The sequence below is a fragment of the Pestalotiopsis fici genome (genome assembly GCF_000516985.1).
Source record: "Pestalotiopsis fici W106-1 unplaced genomic scaffold PFICI_Scf_1, whole genome shotgun sequence".
NCBI classification, from domain to species: domain Eukaryota; kingdom Fungi; phylum Ascomycota; class Sordariomycetes; order Amphisphaeriales; family Sporocadaceae; genus Pestalotiopsis; species Pestalotiopsis fici.
Window position 1 is genome coordinate 627,293 of NW_006917091.1, and position 16,206 is coordinate 643,498.

Here is a 16,206-nt window from a genome sequence, read left to right on the forward strand (position 1 = left end):
CTTGTTTATTTTTTGTCTTCTTTTGCATATTCACTTCGAATTTTTTTTTTTTTTTTCAAAAATGCTACCTTTGAGTGGATGCCAGACTTCTCTCTGGATATCTATTGGTGCAGAGCGATTAAATGAAATATAAACAAATGCCGAACTGTTTGCTTGTTTCTTTTGGGAACCCGAGACCTGGCTCTTTCTTTGTTTAAATTAACCGACCTAAATTTCAATAATCGCAGAATCAGGCTGCTTGGTCAAGTTGTATACAAGACACACTGTCTTGACAGTAGTGGGTTCAAATCCCACGCAAACCCTGACTTTGTGCGATACCCCTATTCTTGGGGGCTGGCGACCATGTCGGTGCCAACATGACTGGAACGCTGTATTACGATATGGCTCTAGGAAGGTCGACGAGTGCCGGTGGTTTGTGGGATATTAGTTCAACTTGACATTTTTTTTTATTTTTTTTAATTTTATATGCAGTATAAAGGAATTGGTATAAAGTTAAGAGTATCGGTAATAGTGAGATGATATTAGAATAAATATTAAGTTAAGCTCTACCTTTGTCCTCCTGATCCATGACCCCTTCCTCCCCGCCAGAACGAGCGGGCGATTTTTCAATTTTGCCCACAATACCAGTGCCGCGAAACGCCAGACCAACAATCACCGCGCCCAGCAGCGCCAGCGCAAAATTGAACCAATTCGCGACGCGCAGACTGAAAAGCGACGGCGCATCCCACGGCTCGATACCGCCCGACTCCTCAACAGGGACGCCCCTCTCACGCGCCAGCACCGCCGTTTGAATCGCCGTGGTGATGGCAAGGCCAATGGCGCGTCCCGTCTGTCCGCACGCGTTGATAAGAGCGCCGCCTAGTGCCTGGTCCTCCCGGGGCACCGACTTGGATACGAAGAGGGTTAGGGATGGCCAGGTCATGTCGGCGCCAATGACGGATAGAATCATGGCCGGGAGACCATAGGCAAAATATGATGTTTGCGGTGGGATTGGGACTGCAAATAAGAGACAGGAAATGGCGACAGCGAGATTACCGAATAGCAAAAAGAGATATGTTGGTATTCTTGAGATTAGATGCGACACGATGAATGCAACAATGATGCCGGCGATGCCTGTGGGGATAAATCGCAGAGTGGTTTGAAGTGGTCCTAGATCTTGGTAATCCTGTTTCGCGCGAGAGTCAGTTAACCAGGTACTGCAGCACACTAGGTAGATAATCTCGGATACTCACCTGGAAGAAGTAAGTGGCATAGATGAGATAATCATTGAAAGACGAGAAGAAGATGGCCATGAGGACCATTGCGATGCTAAAGTGCTTGTTCTTGAACAGCGAAATCTTCATCAGAGGTGGTCGGGTCGTGTGCTTCTCCTGGTACCATTGCCAGGCAGCGAAGATGGCAATAAACAGTAAACCAATGACGATGAGGAGGTAGATCCAAACAGTCTTCCAGCCGACAACATTGCCCTCGGTCAGGGCAAACAAGAGACACAGAATACCAGCCGTGATCAAACCGCCGCCAAACCAGTCGACCGTGCTAGCCAGAGATTTACCAGAGGTCAGTTCTGCAGGCTTGGGCGGCGGTGGTGGGATGAGGAAAACGCCGGCAGCGGTAACAATGACAGCCAAGACCGCATTGGCTCCAAAGACCCATTTCCAATTTGCATAGGATGCAATGAGACCACCGAGCAGATTACCAAAGACGGATCCAAGTGGCGCGCCAGCCGCTTTTCATATTTGCATTAGTCGGGTGCACACATTTATAAGGAACCAAATGACCCTTACCATAGGTGCTGAAGGCATAGTTTTTAGCTTTGCCAGGAGGAAACGTCACACCAAGGATCCCGATTGCTGTTGGTACATTTGCGGCACCGCCCTGGTGTCATGTCAGTCATGTTTGGATTGAACACAATCATGGTATTAAATGCTTACAATGCCCTGCAAGCCTCTAAACAAGTCAAAAGCGATTTCATTTCGAAGAAACGGATTGACAATCAATGTAGCGGCAGCAAAAGCACTTCCAAGGATAAAGATTAATCGTTTGCCGTAGATATCAGCGATGCGACCCCAAAGCAACAAAAAGCAGCCAAAAGTCAATGAGTAAGCCGATACAACCCATTGGAGACGACTTTCGGGGATCCCGAGGTCTTCTCCAATGGTCGGCAGGATGATGACCACGGCTTGTACAGTGAGGGTCTATATAGTATTGTGAGACAAGGGTATCACGGAGGAAACGATTACTTTGTGGCAATGCACAAGAAAACTCACATTGAGAAACGAAGCACCAGTCACTGTTGCCACCAGGGCAATACACCGCGCCTTGGAGAACGGCAATTTCTCATGGTGGTGGTCGTCGTCGTCGGTCACAACCCCGCTCGGCGGCGATTCCGCGCCGAGACTCTCGGCGTTATTGACCTCGGCGGATATACTAACCGCCTCGGACCGGTCCGTCTTGTCGAGATCCTGGGCCATCGTATGTTTCTTCGCAAACTTACCGAAGATGCAGCAAAGGATACTATTGGCAAGGACTGGCATTCATTTGCAAGGGAAATGTTTTAAATCAGGGAAAAAGGGGGCTACCCTCTTTTCAGCCTTGACCGCAACCTGCGGCACATTCCAGCAGGGCAGGAGAAAAAAAAAAGAGTGTCATTCATTTATTCCCATAGCGCGATCGGCGCTAACCCGTCGGTGCTTTACCCCGGGACATTCCCCGGCATCTGGGGGGAATATATTTTTGCCCCTAGAGGGAAAAGACCCCCAGGCACCGCTGATGCCACCGCTTGTGCCATCCGATACCCGGAAGTGGGACCAGAGACTTGTTTTGCGAATTCGAAAAAGACTTGGGAAAGAGATTTTCCGATAGGGCGATAACAAGCCCAAGACCAGCCACTTGCCGGCAGGTTGACATCCATCAAATACACCATCTTCTCGCTTACTTGCATTTTTTGTTCGTCCCGTGCCGTGTCAGCCGGGGGGTTCGTGCATGTAGCCTTTTTGCAGACATCTACAGGGATGGCCGCCACAGTGAAGCAGCCACTGGAACATCGCCAATGCAGCCCTTGTGGTCTGGGTGACTTTCTAAACTCGCGGCTGTCAGCAATACTGAGTGCACATGCCCGGTGCTTTAAAAATGTATATTGAAATCACGATATGCGAGGTCGCGAAGCTGCCAATGACGAGCATGTCGTGTTTCTTCTTCTCGTGGCTTGGCTGGAGATGTCAATCATCAACGTAGCAAGCCATTCAGCTTGTGCATGGTTTCTTGCTTTTCAATTGAACTTATTCAAAACATGCGCCGTCCATTTTATATCTGAAAACCTTCGGGCTTTATATAATCAAAAATGCAATAGAGACGATCATGTACGTGAGACACTGCGACCAGAAACCATGCATCTAGTTGCGATTATAGTTTTCAAGACCAAAACAAATCACCGTCAATTGTTACAATATCTCTTTCGTGTGCGATTCTGTTCTGTGGGTATGTCGTCTTGTATTGTAACACGACGCGCTCGTGCAACGGTTTATCGCCAAACAGAGCACCTGCAAGGCCAGTCTTTTTTCTATTCCCTAGATTTTTCCAGTATCATTTCAAACCAAAACCACCGCTCAAACACCCTGAGGCCATTCCATTATGGCACATCTGACTTTCTGTCTAAAAGTGGTATTTCCAATATCGCTCACAGATTCTATCCCGATTCATGTCGGGCTCTAACATATTTTCATCAAAGTGACTAGGCGAAAGTTAGAGACTTCCGCAACAGTGCATCTCACGGTTCCAAAGAACTGAATCGCATTAATCCCATGGGTGGATCAAGGCAGCTCGGAAACTCTGTCCTTGTAAATCTTCTCAGCTCTGGTCCAGACACCCTCAGTGTCGCGGCGGTCCAAAGTGAGCAGGCTGGGCAACAACAGGCCAGAGTACTCATCACTGGACTCGCGAGCAATCAGAGTAGGCAGGTGGTCAATGGCGACGACTCTCAGCTCCGGACCAGGGATCTCCTTGTTGATGGGAATCGTGGGCTTGTCGAAAGAGCTCCAGGTGGAGTACACGGGGATGGGGTTGTTCTCGCTGTTGGGGTCACAGCTGATGTCGCAAATGACGCGCAGACGTCTGCCAGGAGCCGAAAGAGAGTCAAAGGTGAGGAATGGGGGAGTGCGGTGGGGTCCGAGGTAGACGCAGTTGATGAAGATGTCGGACTGGGCAATCTCCTCAAAGGGCCCTCCCTTGGCGGTCTCGGCCATATCCCACTTCAGGATGGAGTCTGCGTCGAGTCCGGCAGTGGTGCAGAAGTCCACAGCGCCCTTGCCGCAACGGCCAAGGGCACCAATGACGATGACACGGGGCAGCTGGCCGTTGTTGGCCTTGACGGCAGGCTCAACGGCAGCCTTGACGTGTGCAACCAGAGCGGGCGCATTCTCGAAAGTGGGAACGGCACCCTGGGTGACACCGGGGTTCAGTACCTGGTGGGCCCATGACAGCAGGGCAATGGCAGCACCAGCGTATCCAGCCCAGTAACCGAAGGCGGCCACGCGGCGGCCCGTCTCGTCGGTCAAGAACTCAAGATCGTACAGAGTGCCACCGCTCTTGGCGAAGCGTGACAGCGAGGGGGCCCAGCCGGTCTGCTTCTTGAAAATGTGCTGGAAGTGAATGTAGCTGTGGGGCAAAGGCATGTCCTCCTCGGGGAGCTCCTTGAGGCCGAGGATGATGTCCTCCTTGGGGGCCTTCTGCCACGATCCGGCGGGGACCAGCTCTGCGCCGACGGCGGCAAACTCTTCGTCATTGTAGATACGCTCGGGCGATCGTTCCACACGGACAGTGTAGCCAGCATCAAGGAGAGCCTTGGCTGTCGCGGGCGACACTGAATTGATTGTTAGCAAATGAGCGCGGAAGGGGGAAAAAAGCCAAACAACAAAGGCAACTGCAATTGTTTACGTACTCGACGAGCGGCGCTCGAACTGCTTGGTGTCGGCCCTCAGGTGGATAACGGTAGGCATGATGGGCAAAAGTTGTACTGATGACCTGTGTAGAGAATGTAGACGAGGCGGTTAGACAAGAGAGGAAAAAAAACAGAAATAACCTCTGTAAATATGCGAATGAACGGTGAACGGTATCGGTACGTATTAGTCGCGTTGATGTATGATTTGACTCAGAAAGACCCTGACGCAAGAATTGACTGGGGGTTTTTTCGGAGGCAAGTCGGAGGTGCGGGGTGACTGCTAACAAATGCCAATGCAGGGACTGGTAGAACTTCGGGGCCATTGATGACGGCATACTAAGAACTAACTAAGCCTGCACGGGCCATATGATACAGAGAGTGTATAGTAACATGATGCACAGTAAGATAGGTACTAATGTTTGACGAGGCGAAAATCATTCTCGTATGCATCATTTTTTATTGGACTGGGTGATTCTATTTTATGATCCTCAATTTGAATTGCACTGAACATGAGTGCAATCTTCTCATCTTGGCCAGCCTCGGATTTTGACCAGCATCTTCAAATACCTCCATTACGGTTACGTCATTGGCCAGGATCGTGAAGTGAGGCAAGAACACACATGACCTTGTTGAAAATTGAAATGACTGCATCAAAAACGAGTGGCAAGTCGCTTACTGAGACATATCAAGAACTTGTACACGTCCACATAGCCATTTGAATAGCAAGTATCACGTACAATCAGCGTTCGCCCTGTTCAAAGACCCACCATGGCTACCAAGATCGCAGGTACCAATATCACCAGTCAAGATGGATCGAAGTCATTGAGACAGTAAATAAGTCATGATTGAACACTACAAAATATGAAAATAACTCCTACTTAAACGAGCGACATTACATTCAAGCCTTTAGACGAGAGATCCTTTGACCGAGATCTATCATGATCTCCGTCTAATTCATTGGCATGCCCGGGAGGTGAGTGAGCCCTGCAATCAAAAGTCAGTATAAAACCAAACTGAATGTAACAGAAAATTTCAAACATACAGCCATCAGTCTCCTCACCAACCATGTCCTTGACGGTACACTTATTGGCAGTAGACATGACCTGCTTCTTGATGGAGCCGCAGCCGTCATAGAAGCACTCGGACTTGTTCATGGCGCGCTGGAGGGCGTCGCCCTGCCAGCCAAACATGTAGTCGGCGTGGGTGCCGTAGCCGCTGGTGCCCTCAAAGCTCCACACAAACGGGTTCGGCGTCCCCGACGGCCACAGGCTGTTGAACTTGGTCGTGTCCCATACGGTCTCGTACGTCAGCTGCGGCATGCGCACCGGGTGAGACGCAGGACATGCTGGCGCATTGGTGAAGCCGTCGCGCGTAATGGTATTGTACATGTGCGACTGATGGTCGGGGCTGTCGAGGTTCTTCCCGTCCCAGCATCTAAAAGTAGAGTTAGCTAACAGCACTCGTGACTCTTGGAAATAGGGGTTACTCACGCCGGGAAGTGGTGCACGGCAAAGATACCAGCCGGGCAAGGCTTGGTGGGAAAGTCGACCATCTCTGGACCTCTGTTCAGAAGGGTCTGTAGACAGTTGTAGCGCAGACCAACGTGGCCCTTTGCCTGAGCTTCCGTGGTCGTGGTTGGCGAACCGACCGTCATGCGGAATCCCTGGAGATTGTCAGTATTATCATGAACGAGGTGAGTTACAATGCAACATACTGCAGGGAAGGCAGTGATTGGTTGATTCTTCAGATCATCTGTGCTAAAGTCGTGTGGTGTATAGTAAATGGTCATGCCTCCCGTGGTACCACTCGCAAGTGCAGCGTTGTTCTTGACTGGAACTCGATGGTAAGACCCGTTGGTGGGATGCTTGAAGTACAAAACAGCAGTCCAGTAGTTGGAAAAGTCCTCTGCCATCTCACATGTAGTGCAGGTGCCGCGAGCACCGACATCGCCAGTCATGGTGGCATTGAAAGCGTTGCCACCAACAATGTGGTGTACATGAGAAGAAGGGTTCATGCCAGGCTCGACGACAGGGTCAAGTCGCTGGATAGTCAGCGAAGAGCAGCCGAAGCGGAGACCCGCCTCTACCGATGCGACAAGCGCGAGCGTAAGGGAAAGGGACTTCATCGTTCAACTCTGAAGATTTACGAGAACGAGGCTTGAAATGGCCAAAGACCAAAGGTGACTGTATCCTGAGCTGTGGGCTTTTGCGGATTATGTACGCGCACACTATTCCCCCGTTATACTGACACATCATAGCCACATGCGTTGAAGCTTGGCATGTCCGCTTTCTTCAGAAGTCGGAACTTGCGGCAGTTGTAATGCAGCGTCAAAGGAAAGCGGCATGGCATAAGTTTACTCTATCAGCGAATCGGGTGCGATCCCCGTGATAAGAGCGAATTTGCCGGCAATCTGGCGGTTGAATTGAACCTCCAAGCAAATACCTCCGTTGATGAAAGTTGGAGAGCGGCAGATCCCACGGCACTCATGGAGCTCCCGGCAAATGTCAATACTTAGTTGGATCAGCATATAGAGTCACATAGAGCCATACATCGGCCATGAAGGCCTTTGAGTGTTTACCTTACACAATAAACCTCGTTGTGACAACATCTTCTGTATGCGGTCTTGTCAAAACTTTTATTGTTACTGATTGCTCTAGGCCCCAATTCAATTTGGTGAATGAGCCCTGCGGCATTGGGTCACTCAGAAAGGGGAGTTTTATCGGTGTGTCATTTTCTTTTCTATTTATTGACCTAGTCTTCCCTCCTCTCTTGATTTAAGCCCAAAGAATGTTTCGATTCCACAGGTATATATTCTTCACCATTTACCTAGGAACGAGTTTGTGAACAGTGCCACGTACCTCTCGACCATTGGCCGCAGATGTATAGGTATCATTGATCTTTGGGTTATGGTGATACTCAAAGTCCCTAATATGTTTGGAATGCTTAGACTCTCAGGGTTATGTTGCGAGGCTTGTTCTCTGTTCACGGTGCCTTTGTCGTGGACGCTCTATAATGTTGTTCCTCGGGTTTTGTCGATTCGTAAATGCCAAGGTGATTTATAATGAATGCCGGCCCCATCTGCTATCTTAAAGATGCAAGTTGCTCCAAGGCGACTTCTCCTGTAGTGACGATGCCATTGATAAGATCCAGCAACCGTTTCTCTTCTGTTGATGGAACACGATTGCCAAGTCGTTTGTAGATGATATCGTGCTCAATTTGTGACCATGCATGCATGATAATGGTGCCGATTTGCACCTCGATGACGGCACCCCTTGAATGTTCCTGTCCGGGAAAGATTCCGTCTTTGAGCTTAATGACCATGTGGGTGGACTTGTACCCAGCAAAGGTTGGGTGAGACGCTTGTTCGTAAGCCTCTTCACCCTCCGCCATCAACTTCCGGACCATCTTAAAATCCTGAGCAATGCCGCCCTTGCGGCTCGCAGGAACAACAACCTCGAACTTCTCATGCTTTGTGAAATAATCCACGACCTTTTCGACATCGCGCGGGAAATAGAGCGAGATGCGCAAGCCGATCAAGTCGTGCATAGATTTGTGCATGTCGTCCAGCGAAGTGAAAGGCTCGGTCTCGTGGATCTTATCTCTCATATGCCACGCATCACAAAAAGACTCCCAATTCCCGCCGCTGTCCTCGATATTCTTTTTGAGCAATGCCAATTCGATGCGATCGTGCTGGCGCCTGCTGAGCGTGTCCAATGCACTTTGCGGCTTCTTGATTCTGTGGGTGATGGGCGCATGCTGGACAATCGAGCTCAGACCCCCAGAGGAGGGGGAATCGATGATGCGTATTACGGTTTCTTCGTACTGTTTCAAGTAGCTATTCATGTCGCGGAATGCTTGATCGAAGCTTTCCAGTAGCTCTTTGAACTCATGCTCATTAACAGCCATTTTTCCGGTCAGTTTCAATTTTTACAATAAAGTCATGAAAAATTCAGAGATGAATAGAACGGAAGATGGTATTCCAAACTGTTCTATTAAAAGTTATTGTAGATGAGCTATTGCCCACCAACGCGAAGCGCCAGGAGGTCGAAGAGCTGCATAAACGCGCGAAACTGTGGATCTGCGTCGGCGGTTAAATCAACCAATACCAGCCATGGAAGTTTACTCCAAGGTGATACTCCACAAAGCACCATGATCAGCTGTGTATACCCTGCGATGGCTTATCTTTCTTCTTTCATCCTTGGTTTCATTTCTCTCTGCCCTTCAGCCGCGAAAATTCATGGCGTACACTTTTAGTCCGTTGACGAACGAACGGTCCGTACGGATGTTGATCTTGGCCCCTGGGTCCAACGATGACGTCCTTAGAGGTCATTTAGAAGTTGTTGCTATTGACATTCTCGGGTCCTACGAAGCCATATCCTACGTGTGGGGCGGCTCGAACGAGAGACGCACCTTCGTTTGTGAAGGGTTGCCACTGTCCCTGACTACGAGTTTGTACCTAGCCCTGACGCGGCTGCGGCTGAAAGATCGCACTCGTAGGCTATGGGCAGATCAAATTTGCATTGATCAAGAGAATCTGGAGGAAAGAGGGCAGCAGGTTCAGTTTATGAATCGGATCTACCGTAGTGCTAGCCATGTACTAGTCTGGCTAGGCCAGGACCATAACCGCGCGGCTGCCACTTCCTTCAAACTCTTCAGAGACCTTTCCGAGATCCATCACAATAAGGAAACGCAAGAAAAGACTGACTTGGAGTACCTGGAGCATCATGAATATCAGAGCGAGGCGGTATGGGCTCCTCTTAAAGTCTTCACTAATCTTGCCTGGGTAAGACTTCGACTCACTACCGCGGGGGACCTATGATGGATATTGATGACTTCGGGTCCAGATATAGAACATCAAGCTGACTTATCATTGCATGCTACTAGTTTACGCGTGCTTGGATCGTTCAAGAAATCGGAACTCAAGCACCTGCTACATTATTTTGGGGCACCGAGGAGATTGACTGGGAATTGGTCTTTGGCGTCTGTGAAGCGTTGGCCTCCTATCACGGCCTTCGAAAACGATTTGACATCCAGACTTCAAAGGTCAGATATGTTTTTCAGCGATTTGTCGAGCCAGAATGGACATCGCGCCATGCCAATCGATTCTGCTTCATCTACGAGCTCCACAGAGCCCGTCACCTACAAGTGTCGGACCCGCGAGACCGCGTCTTTGCGCTCCTGGGCCACTATTCGATCCGCCAAAGAAGTGGTGAGGGGCTGAGGAGTTTGAAAGCCGACTACACTCGATCCGTCGATGACGTGTACATTGACCTGGCCGCCAGGGCATTATACGAAGATGCCAAATCATTAATCACGCTGGCTGCTGTGCAATATTCGACTTTGGAGCTTGCTGGCGAATCGGCACTTCCATCATGGGTACCGGACTGGAGACAGTATTCATCTCATATCCTTTCGGAACCAACATGCTCCCACCGCGCGCATGGAGGCACAATCCCAAGACTGACCATAGATCTGGCGTCACGGTCGCTCGTCATTCACGGCATCATTATTGACAGCATTGCGAAACACTCTGCTGGCATACGACCGAAATCATTCTACGCCGATGGTAATGTTGAGTCGACTACTGTAGAGACCCTTTGGAGAGACGTCTGTGGCAAAAATAAGTTTGGATTTACAGATATGTATGTCAACGGAGAAACCGCCCTATTTGCCTTTCTGCAGACGCTCAGCAACGGATGCGCGACATTAAAATGGAACTTGAACTCGGATCATCACGCTGCGCCGGCCGAGACATGGCTCGCCTATGGGGCAGCCTACTTGTCGCGACTCTTTGCCGGCACGGAAAAGATAACCGACGAAATACAAGACCGTGGTTCTAGCGGGGATGCAAGTCAATGGATACGTGCTGCCAACAGTGCATCTACAAATCGCTCCCTGGCCGTGACAGACAAGGGATACTACGTTCTTGGGCCCAAGGTTCTGCGAGATGGAGACATGATATGCGTTTTATTTGGTGGCAAAATGCCATTCTGCCTTCGGCCTCGCGAGGATGGCACCTATTACCTTGTTGGGGAGTGCTATGTTCATGGCTTCATGGAAGGGCAGGCTATTGATGATTTGCAGCAGGGGCGGCGTGACGAAGCTAAATTTACGATAGTATAATTTGCTTTCGAGAACAATTCAAATACAAGACTTGAAAGCCCAACGCCAATCGATGTGCGAGCTCTCTTTGTCACATTATGATGATGAAGTTTGAATCTTCCCTCAGTAATACTCGATGCTATGTACTAATTCAAGACAAAGAGTGGTGTTATTGTCGGAGGAAGTGGAGGACCAGCTTCTTGTAGGAAGATATGCTGTCAATCAGCTCAGGCACACGGATATACTCATCTGGCCCATGTGCGACGAGGATCGATCCTGGACCAAAGAGTACTCTGTTGCCGCAGCACTCGGCCTTGAGTCGGGGAACATCTGTCCCAAAGGCCACGGGGGCAGCGTCGAAACCGTCAATTTCCCAGTCCAATAGCGCCTCGGGGTACTCGAACACAAACTTGAGCTCCACGTCGGGGTGCCGCGAGACGATCTCGGCCACCTTGGCCTTGATGCCAGGCAGGTCAGAGACCATGCGGACTTCGCATAGCGCCTTGGCCGACGGGGCGACAATGTTGTGTTTCTCGCCGCCCTCGAGGGTGCCGATGTTGAAGGTGGAGGGGCCGAGCAGATCAGACTCGGGCCAAGTGGCCGCAGAGAGGTCGTTCAAGACGTTGAGAAGAGTCGTTGTGGCACTTTTGCCGAGATGGGGATACCCCGAGTGGCTTGAGGACCCTGAATTAACATGATTGATTCATAATGCGGTCGTTTTTACTCTGTGAGGATGGGCTTACCACGCAATACCATTGGCAATCACCTCGAAAGCGACTTGTCCCTTGTGGCCTTTGGCAAGTTTACTCTCCGTAGGCTCGGCAAAGATGCCCGACTCCCAGGTCAATCCCATGTCGTTTGCGGCAATCATGCCATGTCCGCCATTCTCCTCGCCAACCACAAACAGCAGGCCAATGTCGCCTTCGTCGCGGACTTTTCCTTCGCGTCTCAATTCTTCCGCCGCCTGAATCTGCGCCGCCAGCGGACCTAGATCATCCGACGACCCTCTGCCCCGAATGATGTCGCCGTCGACTGTCAGCGGGATGTGCGGTGGCACCGTGTCCATGTGCGCGGTCAGAAGCACGCGCGTCTGGCGGGCCGGGCCGAGGTAGGCGTATACATTGTGGCGCGTTGATCCCGGCGCAATGGGGATGCGCTCTACGGTGTAGCCCAGGCCCTGGAGATGCTCTTCCAAGAAGACGCCAATGCCGTGCTCGAGCTCGCTCGTGCTGACAATGGACATGAGAGACTTCAAGAGGTGGACTACCGGGTGATCCATGATGTCTGCCATCGTGGTTCACAAGTTCAAGATTGTTATAGAATGCAAAGCACGCGTATTTGGACGCCTACAGCCTATACACTTCCTTTATGAATCTTGGTGATGACCACGTTTTCCCAAGGTAGAACGCAAGAGATGATGTAGTCGACGTGCACGTGCTGTATTGGATCTACAGATGGCCAGAATATCACTTGGAAATGAGTACCAAGTCGTATACTTGTCTTGTCAGTCAAAAAAAAAAAAAAAAAGGTAAGATCGATTGGCAACGTGTTTTGAGAATCCATTGAAAGTCCAGAGTATGCACTCCAGAAGGAGTCACGGCATCGGCCCGGCGCTTGGCAGGGTGATTTAGCGTACATCACGCACTGTCAGTCAGCAATGAGGAGCAACGTGCTCGCGTGCTGCTTACCTGATCCACTTCTTCAATTGCTTCAGGTCGGCAGGATCTGGAACGACACGCGCAAGAGTGATGGAAGAAGCTGTCTTTTACGTACTTGCAATGCGGGATGGCTCAGCATGGTGCTGCTTTGCTACAATAGAGCGCCGGAGATACTCGGGTTTAGTGGTGTCAGAGGCATGACTCTTAGGAATTACTAGGCTGCGCCGTAACTCGCAGCCAGCTGGCTCTGCTTCCGAAAGTGCCCGACTCAAGTCAATCGCCATGAGAGCAGAGCCATTGCGATGGGAGCTGAACAAATATCAAGCATCAGTAGCCTCCTGAACTTTGATAGAGTGTGCAATCTGGAGCACGGCAACATCTGCTCTTCCAAGATAGCCGTGAAGATGGAGCGACACTTTCACGATGCAATTTCGATCTGTTGGTGATTGGTGGACTCGGGTTTTGTCCAAGCAGTGTTCTACGCTTAGCGTTGTCTGCTTATGCCGACGGTCAAATCAATGAAGCTGCCAATGACAGGACAGTGCATGATCTGAATAGAAACTTTCTTCTCCTCCTGCGACCTGGTATTAGGGGTAATTAGTCCCCAGGTAAGCGACAACAACCGTGCTTTCTTTATAATCTTTGGTTGATTGCGGGAACTATTACGGCTCGGACTTTCGCGATCGCGGGGGTATTGAGGCTAGAGTCTGCGATTTAGCTTGAAGCAATCAACTTGAGTAACATGCACTCAAATGTTGAATTTTAACCAGCAAAGTTGCTGATATAGCGCAAATACAGAATCCTCTGCATTGCTATTCAGACTTGGGACGGAACGGGCTTCCGATTTTGAATGAAAAAGGACTGCTTCCGCGGGGCCTCTTACCTAGAAGTCCGAATCTCCACATTTTCTCCGATCCGGACTTCTCGCCGCCGCGTCCGGTGTTCTGTCCGGATCAAGTCTCACTATTCAGCCCAGATGTTGACTATAACCTGTGATCATATGAGAGGTATTTTCATCATGACAAGCTTAGTGCTCAAGTAGGAGAAGCATGGTGAGATTCGAGGCTTGAGACATATTCAGCTTAACAGCATTCCCAAAGACCTGACGTGCTATATTGGGCATTAGAATAACCTTTTGAGTCTTGCTATGCTAGGGAGTGAGCTTATTTGCGTCATAATACCAGGATAGAAAAGTAGACATAAGAAATGCATAGCGAGGTACAGAACTCTAAAACGAGCATCACGCGATCCGGGATCCCGATGAACGGCCACTTGCGAGCACAGGTGGAACTAGAGCTCCTTGCTAGCCTGGGGCCATTCGCACCAGTGACCGAGACAGATTCGCAGCATCAAGCGAGATTCGCAAGCTTGCAAGCTGGGAAAATATGCAAAACATGGGAAGAATGATGCCGAGTCAACCCTCGAGACGAGTAATAGTTGGCCGCAACCCCGCCTTCTTCTCCGCATACAAGCCCCCGAGACGAGGTCTGCAGTCTACTGACCCCACGATCTCCGCAGGCACAGCTGGGGTAGCGCCCAGAGTATGTAAGAGACGTGTTCTGCACCATCAAAGTAAAAAATAATGAATTATTGAAAACTCCAAATAGCCAAATCCTGTTATATACCACCGGTTCTACGGTGCTGCCATTATTCTAATATCTTATATTTTATTTGAGAAAAAGCGAATAATCCCTGGCTCACCATGGCGCCGAAAAACGTTATTGTGACCGGAGCTGGTGGTCTCATCGGCCCTATGCTCTCCAAGAGACTTCTCAATGACGGCTACAGAGTAATCATGACGGACATTGTCGAGCCCGTGATCCCCAAGGGCGTCAAGCACCCAGAAAACGCCGTCTGCCTCAAGGGCGACATTTGCGACGCCGGCTTCGTCAAGACGCTGCTCGACGCGGCGCAGCCCCTGCACGCCATCTTCATCTTTCACGGCATCATGTCGGCGGGCTCCGAGGCCAACTTTGACCTCTCCATGAAGGTCAATGTCGAGAGCGTGCGGAACCTGCTCCTGGCGCTGCGCCAGACCAACCCCGGCGTGCGCGTCGTCTACTCGAGCTCCCAGGCCGTCTTTGGCCAACCCCTGCCCGCCGTGGTCACGGACTCGGTCACCCCCACGCCCGAGGGCACCTATGGCGCGCACAAGTACTCTACCGAGATTATCGTCAACGACATGCACCGCAAGGGCTTCATTGACGCCGTAATTGTGCGGTTCCCCACGCTGGTGGTACGGCCCGGCAAGCCCAGCAATGCCGCGTCGTCCTTTTTGTCGGGCATGATTCGCGAGCCCTTGAACGGCGAGGTCTGCGTGCTGCCGCTGAAGGACCGGGGCTTCAAGTCGTACATTTGCTCACCGAGCGGCGTCATTGAGAACCTGGTGCGCGTGCTCAACATGCCCGGCGACGCGCTGCCCAAGCACATTCGTCACATCAACTTTCCGGGTATCGCGGCTTCGGTCCAGGAGCTCATGGACGGCCTGGCCAAGTACGGCGGCGAGGACAAGCTCAAGTTGCTCAAGGAGGAGACCAACCCAGAGCTCGAGCGCATCCTCCGGAGTTGGCCCCAAGACTTTGACCCGAGCACGCCCGATAGGCTGGGGCTGGTTCGGGATAAGAATGCTGAAGATTTGGTCAAGGAGTATGTCGACTCGCTCAAGGAGCAATGAACGACATTAGGGAAAGGACCTCTTGTATGTTAGATGATTGAAGTTAATAATTGATCATGACGACCGCATTCTTTCTTTTTCTTTTTCGAGCTCAGTCGAAATAGTCTTGCGCACTACTCGACAACCCACGTATGCTGTAGTCTGCGCTACGATCAGCCATTGCATATGATCAAGTACAAGGTGGAATGTGACATTGGTCAAGAGCTATCGGATTGCCCAGGATGATCCTACCGACAAGCGACCATCAAGAAGATACGTTGCTTTGAGAGTCATAGATTTGATCAAAAACTACCGGCCAGTCGTAAACTAAATGATTGTGCGATTGTGAAGACTTGCGTGCCTGACCCGATGGAATAGCTTCATGATAGAATGCCGTTGTGTGGCTTGTGCGCCATGAAGCAAAGATGTGCACATCTCAGCGTGGCAACACTGCTTAAGAGGAGAAAGGGGCCAAAGAAAATGAAAAGAGCTGACAAAGGGAATGAGACATTGCGCGTCTATTATAAGAGATTTGCCTACCTTTTGCAATGTCCCTCATGAAAAGTATCAGCTCATTCCGGATCTGCAATCTGGAAATCCGAATGTTTTCGGGGGATTCTAGAAATCAACACGGCGCTAGAACGGAGCGGCGTTGAACGGGGGACCTAACTGAGAAACGGCATGGGCGCCGATACGGGCGGTTTGTTGGCTGATGGTGCCCATGCAAGCCAGCCAGTTTCCTGAGATTGTTTTCCTTTCATGGTTAGCTTGCTTAGATTATTCTGGTGCAAACATTATCAAATTATTTCTTGTCAGATTGTTTTCCTCTTTGGTCTGTCGCATATTTGTTTGGAGAC

The 16,206-nt window shown here is 50.4% G+C and overlaps 7 protein-coding genes across 7 annotated transcripts; 2 read left to right on the forward strand and 5 right to left on the reverse strand.

Annotated features, from left to right (window-relative positions):
- Positions 1 to 538: 538 nt before the first annotated feature.
- On the reverse strand, positions 539 to 2,471 carry PFICI_00198 (uncharacterized protein; the record flags this gene model as incomplete). The annotated part of the gene is made up of 5 exons (XM_007828779.1): positions 539 to 1,165; positions 1,233 to 1,726; positions 1,785 to 1,875; positions 1,932 to 2,195; positions 2,268 to 2,471. 5 exons carry the CDS (start codon positions 2,469 to 2,471, stop codon positions 539 to 541), a joined length of 1,680 nt encoding a protein of 559 aa, XP_007826970.1.
- Positions 2,472 to 3,809: 1,338 nt separating this feature from the next.
- On the reverse strand, positions 3,810 to 4,994 carry PFICI_00199 (uncharacterized protein; the record flags this gene model as incomplete). Its single annotated transcript, XM_007828780.1, has 2 exons — positions 3,810 to 4,858; positions 4,937 to 4,994. 2 exons carry the CDS (start codon positions 4,992 to 4,994, stop codon positions 3,810 to 3,812), a joined length of 1,107 nt encoding a protein of 368 aa, XP_007826971.1.
- An 891-nt stretch (positions 4,995 to 5,885) lies between these two features.
- PFICI_00200 (uncharacterized protein) lies at positions 5,886 to 7,061 on the reverse strand (the record flags this gene model as incomplete). Its single annotated transcript, XM_007828781.1, has 4 exons — positions 5,886 to 5,920; positions 5,979 to 6,370; positions 6,427 to 6,599; positions 6,651 to 7,061. 4 exons carry the CDS (start codon positions 7,059 to 7,061, stop codon positions 5,886 to 5,888), a joined length of 1,011 nt encoding a protein of 336 aa, XP_007826972.1.
- A 956-nt stretch (positions 7,062 to 8,017) lies between these two features.
- Positions 8,018 to 8,842, reverse strand: PFICI_00201 (uncharacterized protein; the record flags this gene model as incomplete). The annotated part of the gene is made up of 1 exon (XM_007828782.1): positions 8,018 to 8,842. The coding sequence occupies one exon, from the start codon at positions 8,840 to 8,842 to the stop codon at positions 8,018 to 8,020; it is 825 nt and encodes a 274-aa protein (XP_007826973.1).
- A 331-nt stretch (positions 8,843 to 9,173) lies between these two features.
- On the forward strand, positions 9,174 to 11,059 carry PFICI_00202 (uncharacterized protein; the record flags this gene model as incomplete). Its single annotated transcript, XM_007828783.1, has 2 exons — positions 9,174 to 9,719; positions 9,821 to 11,059. The coding sequence occupies 2 exons, from the start codon at positions 9,174 to 9,176 to the stop codon at positions 11,057 to 11,059; spliced, it is 1,785 nt and encodes a 594-aa protein (XP_007826974.1).
- A 148-nt stretch (positions 11,060 to 11,207) lies between these two features.
- PFICI_00203 (uncharacterized protein) lies at positions 11,208 to 12,329 on the reverse strand (the record flags this gene model as incomplete). Its single annotated transcript, XM_007828784.1, has 2 exons — positions 11,208 to 11,712; positions 11,782 to 12,329. 2 exons carry the CDS (start codon positions 12,327 to 12,329, stop codon positions 11,208 to 11,210), a joined length of 1,053 nt encoding a protein of 350 aa, XP_007826975.1.
- A 2,069-nt stretch (positions 12,330 to 14,398) lies between these two features.
- On the forward strand, positions 14,399 to 15,370 carry PFICI_00204 (uncharacterized protein; the record flags this gene model as incomplete). Its single annotated transcript, XM_007828785.1, has 1 exon — positions 14,399 to 15,370. The coding sequence occupies one exon, from the start codon at positions 14,399 to 14,401 to the stop codon at positions 15,368 to 15,370; it is 972 nt and encodes a 323-aa protein (XP_007826976.1).
- Positions 15,371 to 16,206: the final 836 nt, after the last annotated feature.